This window comes from Buteo buteo, chromosome 23, assembly GCF_964188355.1.
Source record: "Buteo buteo chromosome 23, bButBut1.hap1.1, whole genome shotgun sequence".
Lineage (NCBI taxonomy): Eukaryota > Metazoa > Chordata > Aves > Accipitriformes > Accipitridae > Buteo > Buteo buteo.
Window position 1 is genome coordinate 11,734,527 of NC_134193.1, and position 7,432 is coordinate 11,741,958.

General features: G+C 67.1%; 1 protein-coding gene across 2 annotated transcripts; it reads right to left on the bottom strand.

The window, feature by feature from the left end:
- Positions 1–975: 975 nt before the first annotated feature.
- RNF208 (ring finger protein 208) lies at positions 976–6,142 on the bottom strand. 2 transcript variants are annotated; one of them, XM_075055391.1, is made up of 3 exons: positions 5,353–6,142; positions 3,715–3,960; positions 976–3,615 (listed from the first exon to the last, which is right to left on the bottom strand). In XM_075055391.1, the coding sequence occupies exon 3, from the start codon at positions 3,262–3,264 to the stop codon at positions 2,467–2,469; it is 798 nt and encodes a 265-aa protein (XP_074911492.1). In that variant the 5' UTR covers positions 3,265–3,615; positions 3,715–3,960; positions 5,353–6,142; the 3' UTR covers positions 976–2,466. The 2 variants fall into 2 exon arrangements, with proteins under 2 accessions (XP_074911492.1, XP_074911491.1); XM_075055390.1 differs by having other exon boundaries at positions 976–3,960.
- Between the last annotated feature and the right edge of the window lie 1,290 nt (positions 6,143–7,432).

The following is a 7,432-nucleotide window of genomic DNA, read 5'->3' on the forward strand; positions in this document are numbered from 1 at the left end:
GCAGCCACCCCACACACCCTGCACCCCCCAAGGGTGGGGCCTGTCTCCGGGGTTCAGCTGTGAGCCAGGGACATGCTGGTGCTTTGGAAGCAGCTGCTCCACTGTGTCCCATAGCAGAGGGCAGAGACAGCCACTGCTCCCAGAGAAAGGAAATTCAGGGGCCCGCACTGGGCCAGTGGGGCTGTGCCCACACAGAAAGCCTCAGTGTGTGCACACACGCACCCTCCGGCATGCACATGCACGCACACACGTGTGCACAGGCCAGCCTGTCTGCACCGCTTACGTCCTGGGGAACTGCATTGCCCCAGGAGCGTCCTCCCAGCTGCTTCTGCTGCAAATTTCTGCCTCTCCCAGCTGGAGAGCTGCCATCATGGTGACCCCAGGGTCCATTCAGTGCAGGCAGTGGGTGCTCCCCACTGATGCCATTTGCCGGTGCTGCCGGATGCATGCCAGGCCCCAGGGCAGTCCCTGTGTGCCGCTGGGGGTGGTGCAGAGCATGGTGCATGGCAGGGCCCATGGGTGCATCTGCCTCACCAGCGCAGGGCAGAGGGAGCCCAGCGGTGCCCATGTCCCTGCCTGGCTCCCTTCGCCAGCGGCTGCCACTTGGGCCAGGCTGGCAAATCCTCCCCCCAGTATACCACATCACTTGGGGAGGAATGGGACATCCAACGGGTATTTAAAAGCCCTCAGTGTGGCTGGAGACCGCTTGCCAAGGTGGGCAGGGTACCCCACGGTGCCCAGCCATGTGCAGTGGGACCAGGGATTGGGCAAGGAGGGGGCACGACCATGTCAGAGCCGAGAGCCAGGGCTGAGGAGGAGGTGTCAGTCCAGGGGAAAGCCCTTCCTCTGGGTATCTCCACCGCAACCTGCCCCACAGACCGAGCAGGGCCAGGTCGCAGCATCCCGGCTGGTGTGCAGCCCCATTCCTGCCCGCAGCGACGCACTCCCCGAGATGCCAGCTCACTATTCGTTCCAATATAATCTTTATTGGGGAGACTGATGGGGGTTAGAACAAGGCCGGGTATAAAACATGATCATTGTCACAACCAGCAGCGGGAGGCATTGGTAGAGCAACACAGAAACGGTATTGGCCCCCGTTCTCCACCGGCAGCGGGGTGGTACCCGGGGCTGTGCCGTTGGCATCGCCTGCTCCCTTGGGATGGGTGGGGGGGGCAGTTCTGCCCCTCTCCCTGGACGGATGCTGGACTTCAGCAGCGCCGGGGTCTGCTCCTTCCTCCAGGTTGCGGGGCTCTGCAGGGGCCCTCTGGCTTACCCAGCCCCGGTGCCCTGGGACCAGGCAGCATGTGCCCCTGGTGCCGTGGCTGTGCTGGGTTGTGGTGCTCAGCACTGCGGGAGCACCCACAAATTATGGCTTTTTCTTTATTTTTTTAGGGGTTTTTTTTGCTTTTTTGGCAGCAAACTTACCACTCCAGGTGCCCTGGAGAAAGCAAGACTGTGCACAGGGGGCTGCCTCTCTGCCAGCCCCTCCGCACAGGGGTCAGAGCAGAGCTGCTGCTCCAGGGGAGGGACCGTGGGCAGGAGCCAGACCTCTGCCCCCCCTGCCCAGCCAAATCCCCTCGCTGGAGCCAGCAATTTGGGGTACCAGACCCCACACCGCCCCCGCGGGCTTCTCATGGGGCATTGGTGTGGGGCCCCGGTCGGAGCGGCAGAGAACGGGCACAGCTCAATGCCTTTGTGAACGCGTAGCGGCCTGGGACAGGGCGGCTGGGGACGGACAGGGAAAAACCAAGAATCCTCCAAAATGAGGATAAAGTGGAGCTTTCCTCAAGGGCCTGTGGAGGAAATGGGCCGCGTGTCTGCTCACAACCGAGGGGCCGGTGCGGCGGCTTGGCTTGACTAAATCAACTCGGGCGCACGGCAGCTTGGCCACTGAGATGAAAGCTTTGGCAAATAACTTACAGAGAAGGGGCGGGGGGCAGCCGGGGACCTGTCCTCGCTTCCCATGCCAGGTGGGTGACCCCGCACAACACCGTGCACCTCCAGGGCTCCTTGTGCCATTGCCGGTGGCCACGGGACAATGCGGAAGGTGTCGCTCTGGTCGGGACCCAGAGTCCACTCGTGGGAGCCACTGGGAGAGAGGAGGGAGAAGGCGCCCAGGGAAGGAGCACGGCAAGATGCTCGATGCACAGTGGGGGCACCCGCTGCAGGACGGGGGGGGAGTCAGAGCCCCTGGATGCGCTGGTAGATGTGCTCCCCATCCCAGCGTCCCTCTCCCTGGGCACCACTGGGGTGTAGGGGACTGCCGCCAGGTCCCAGCATCCCCATCGCCCACCGCCAGTGCTGGCGAGGTCACCGGTCCCACGTCCTTGGCCATGGCGAGCATCAGAGCATCCCTGGTCTGTGCCACTGGCAAGGAAGGGACTGGGGACCGGCCACGGCACTGCGCCATCCTCTCCCACCCGCCGGCCGCCCTGCTGCCGGGAGGTGCGGGCAGGGGTGTGGGGCTCACATGATGGTGCAGGAAGACAGCGGGTTTCGGATGTGGCAGGTGCAGGCAGCCCCACAGTACTGGCGAAAGGTCTGGTAGCAGCTGCGGTCGGTGTCGCTGCTCCACTGGACGGGGTTGGCGGCCAGGGCCTCGGCCGGCAGTCTGTTGAGGATACTGGTGTTGACGGCCAGCGCCGCCAGCCCGTAGTCGGTGAAGAGGACGGTCTCCCGCTTGCAGGTGGGGCAGGAGATGAACTTGTACTTGGGGCAGGACTCGTAGAGGATCTGCAGGCACTCCTCGCACACTGAGTGCAGGCAGGAGAGGATGCGGGGCCGCTTGTTGGTGAAGTTGTACATGTGGCCACAGGTGGGGCACTCGAGGGGCTCACAGGGCGTCGAGGGGTGCAGCACGTACTGGTTGACGATCACCTCATCCGATGGCGGCTGCCGGTGGTAGCAGACCTCCGAGCTGCCCTTCCGCTGGCTCTGGTACCCACGCTCTCGCCGCGGCAAGGGGGGAGTCCGGGGCAGCGGCAGGGGGCCGGGGGCGGCATCCAAGGCAGGGATGTCCCCACACGCCTGGTTGACGATGATCTCGGACTCGGAGGGCCACGCACGCTTGGCCACGAGGGGCGGCTCACGGCGTGGGGCCGGCGCGTAGCGCGGCTGTGAGGCCTGCAGCTCCGAAAACTTCTCTGGGTGGATGATTTTCATCGCCTCCATTTTAATGATGACCTGTTGCCCTTTCAGACACGACATGAGTATCGTTTTCACATTACTGTCCACTGCTCTGGGGTCTCCGAGGGACGCCTGCATGAGGCTAAAACATGCCGGCAGCCTGCTGAGCTTTCAATCTCGGTCTGGCCGCGCAACAGGAGCACGGGGAGCTGCTGCTGGCGCGGGAGAGCATCCTGGGGAGACGGGGCAGCGCCAGCGGGCCCCGCACCCCTCTTCTCCGGCCAGCCCCGAGGGTGCTGGGTGCAAGGCTGGGGCGGGTGGGAGAAGGCAGGGCTCACAGCAGCATCCTGCCTGCCTTGGAGGATGCTTTTGGGCGGGTGATCAAAGCGTCAGCTCCCCACAGAGCCTCACCGGGATGTTAACGTGACATTGGCCGTCACTTGGCAGCCCCCTGCTTCGTCTTCACTGGCTCTTCCTGTGCTGGATCAGCTGCAGTCAGGAATGGTAAATTGGGGATCGTGGCACCGGGTGCTGCCCAGGGCAGGTGAGTACGGGGGGGGTCTTGCAGGAACCAATGGTAGACCCCACCTCTGCCTGGCCTTTATTCCTGTTTATGCGCCGTGGGATCCTCGTGGCGCTGAAGAATGTGTTTGCAAATTCCTTTGCTCTGACTTCGCGGCTCTCCCACTTGCTGTCACTGGCAGCTCCCGCAGGGCAGGGGTTCAGGGAGCATCCCGTGCCAGAGGGCAGCTCACCTTGGCTGGTGCCGGGGCTGCCACGCGCCTTGTATCCTCCGTTCCCAGCACCTCTGTCCCCAGCTCAGCTTCGTGCTTGCTGGAAATGAAAAGCAAGAGGGGGTTGGATCCAAGGCTCTTCACGGATCTACTGGCTGCCAGCACTCCCTCGGGATGTGTGCCCGCCTGCATCCCAGCAATTTGGCAATTGAGCCCTGCAGGTCCTGTCCATCCACCCGGGTGTTTGGGCCGGAGGAAGTGGGAGCAGGCAGGTATTTCCCCCCAGGCATCTCCTCAGTGGCCCCGAGCGTGGGGTCCCGGGTCTCCCCTGTGCCCTGGGGACTGAGAGGGCAGGTCCCCCTTTGTCCCACTGGGATGCAGGGCCCCTCCCGGGGGGGCTCCCCCACCGACCTGCCTCTGCTTAGGGTTTTCTCTCACGTTTAGCCACTCCTCTGCTTGGCAGATCTATTTTTACCTCCATCGCTTGCTCCTGATCTGTCCCTGGTATTATCCCTCCCTCCAGCTTCCTCTCCCCCTTCCCAGCTCCCTGCCGTTGTCCTGGGGCTGCTGGAGAGGCCAGGCCATGTTTGGGGGCAGGAGATGGGGGCCAGGTAGCCAGACCGTGGCCATTTTCTCCCTCAGCAGCCCCAGCGACAGCCTGTCTCTCCTCCGAGAAGGGCGAAGGCGCTCTCCTCCATCACACTGCAAATCCTGTTAGATGGATGCCTGCTCCTGCCGAGCCCTGCCAGGCCTGACGGAGGGGGCCCGAGGGGGCCATCTGGTTGCAGCAGCAGCCCTTGAGGATGGCTAGAGGCCACGGAGGGGGTTCAGCCCTGGATGCCCGAGAGCCGTGGGAGGCTGGATCCCTGCCCGGCCTCAGTGGGGGTGTCCCCGGGGGCCATGCCCTGGTGGCACTGGGGTCCTGCAAGCGTCCTGCAATGCCTGCCCTGGGGAGGGACACCTCGCATTCTGCATCCCCCATCATGGGCCCACATCCTGAACCCCGCAAGCAGCATATATCCCCCCGCTCCAGCGCACAGCAGCAGCCCCGGGGGCTCTCTGCCCGCAGGTCTCACGCAGACACTCACCCGCAGCATACCGACAGGCACGGCCATCCGTGCGGCCAGGCAGCCACCGCACACAGCCACCACGTTTCCACGTTCACGCCGTCACACACCTTGATGCACAGCCTTGGCGCAGCACCCCGCCGTACCCCGCATCCCCACCACCCCTAGGGCGACACAGCCCTCCCCAGCACGCCCCCCCCCCCCCCCCGACACACAGCACCCACTCCCCGGCGACCTCCCACCGCAATCCCCAGCCCCATGCCCCCCTGCCCCACGCCGCGCTGGCTCGCTCGCAGCCCAGCGGTGCGCACACACACCCCCGCACACCCCCGCACCCCACCCCCACGCCCCCACACGTCCTCACCCCCGCAGGGTGATGCCCCCCGGGCAGCCCGGCCGTAAGGACGGTCGGTGCCGGTCGTTACCTGCGCTGGCCCGCCGTGCCTCGGACGGGGGATCCCGCTGCGGCCGCGTCCCCGGTTTAGCCTCCAGAGCCCCGCTCCGTCCCCGCGAAAGGTTCGGAGGCCCGAGCGGCTAAAGGTTATCTGAAAGGCAGAGGGATGCGGGCGCTGCCCGGGCGGAGGGCCGGCTCCCCGAGGATGCTGCCGGGTCTCCGCCGCCTCTCCCGGCCGGGCCGTGGCTCCCGCTCCCGCTTCCCACGGCCCCGCCGCCTGCTCCGGCGGCTTCGCCGCCGGCGCGGGGAGGGCACCGGGCACAAAGGCAGCGCTGGCGGCGCCGGGCTCCCGCCGGGCTCCTCCGGCTCCGGATGCTCCGCGGGGACCAGCGGCCGGGGGGAGGCGGCAGGTAGCGCCGCAGCCGCCGCCGGGGAGGCACCTTCCGCCCGCCCCGCGGCTCCGCTCTCCCTCCCCCGGCTCCCCCGCCGCCTCCTCCGGCCGCGGAGCCCCCGCTCCGCGCCGGGCTGATGCAACACTCCCCGGCCGACAGCGCAGGCTGCCTGCCTTGGGGGGGCGGGGGGGCTGCAGCTGGGGCACCCCCCTTTTCCCCCCCGTCCGGCAGGTGCAGGCAGGCGGGCGGGCGGGCGGGCTCCGTCCCCGCTGTCCCGCGGGGCTCGGCGGGCGCGGGCGCTGCCTGCGCGCTCCCGCTCCGCTGCCGCCCGGCGCCCGCAGTGCCGCCGCAGTGGTGCAGCCGGCTCACATTTCTCTCGCTCAGCAGCGCCGGGGCCCGCCGGCCGCAGAGCCCGACGCCCCGCACACACACGCACACGCACACGCACCCCCCCCCGCACAGACACCCCCCCCCGCCCGCCGCCCCGCCGGGCCCTGCCCCGCCGCCGCCGCCGCCCCGCTGCGGCTCCGCTCCCTTCCTGCCCCGGCCCGCCGCGGCCCCGCTCCTTCTCCGACACCCCCCGCCCCCGGCACTACCCCCGGCCGGGTCCCTGCGAGGTGCTTCGGAGGGGCCTGCAGTGACTCAGCATCCGCCGCTGGAAATGGCTCGGCGGCGCCGGCTGGGCACAGGGGGATGCTGCTCCGGGGGCAGCGATTTTGGGTCCAGCATCAGGGAGCGTGTGGCAGCGGGGAGAGGGGCCCCTGCCAGCAGCCCCCGCGCCTTTCGGGGCCGGGGAAAGGCTGTAACACCGGTAATGTCCCCCCGCTGCCGAATCAGAGCCACGCACACCACCGTGTCCCGAGGGACGCCTGGGACCCCCACTGCCAGGCCTGACCCCGACCCACAGCCACCCCTGCGGGAGCAGAGCAGAGCTCCCCCCCCCCGCTGGAGGTCAAGACCTGACTGAGCGTCCCAGTCCCTGCTGAGCTCTGGGGAGGGGGGGGGAGAAGGCCACAGAGTCTCGCTGTCCCTGGGGGATTTGGTGGGCTCAACATGGCGTGCAGGGGGTCACACCGCCACTGGGTACCAGCAATGCCGTCAGGTCCCTGGGGAGCACTGGGGGGCATTGAGCATTGCTGGGGTCCTGCTGTTGTGACCCCCTTTAGTGGCACAGACAGACATGAGCCTGTGGGCTGGGGACGCCCCACATTGTGCCCTGGGAGGATGACTCCTGGCCTGTACTTCCTGGCTCCTGCCGTGCCCTGGCAGATGTTAGGGGCTGGGCTGCCCTTTCCCCCTGCCATGGGAGCCTCCACTGTGGAGCGTCCATGGGCAGGCAGCCAAAATGGGCAGCCAGCCTCACGCGGAGCCCCCCAACTCCCCAGCTGCACTCGAACCCAGAGCTCACGGCCGACCCCTCCCCAGTGACCGTGACCCAGGCACGTGAACACCTGAACCCAAAACCACTCCATCCCTCCAACCCACCCTGGCTGGGGCAGGGTGCCGATGGGGGCTCACTGGGCTCCTTTGGGTGCTGCTGAGGTTTCCATGCTCATGTCACCCGCTGCCACCTTCAAGCTCTTTATACTCCTCAGCTGGGCCCAGGATTTTGCCTGGATTTTGACGCCTTCCCCCTGAAGGTTACCCTGGCCAGACCCGCTTGCTGGCCCTCCAGCCTTGCTGCAGCAAAGACCTGGCCACCGCTCACCCCTGTAACAA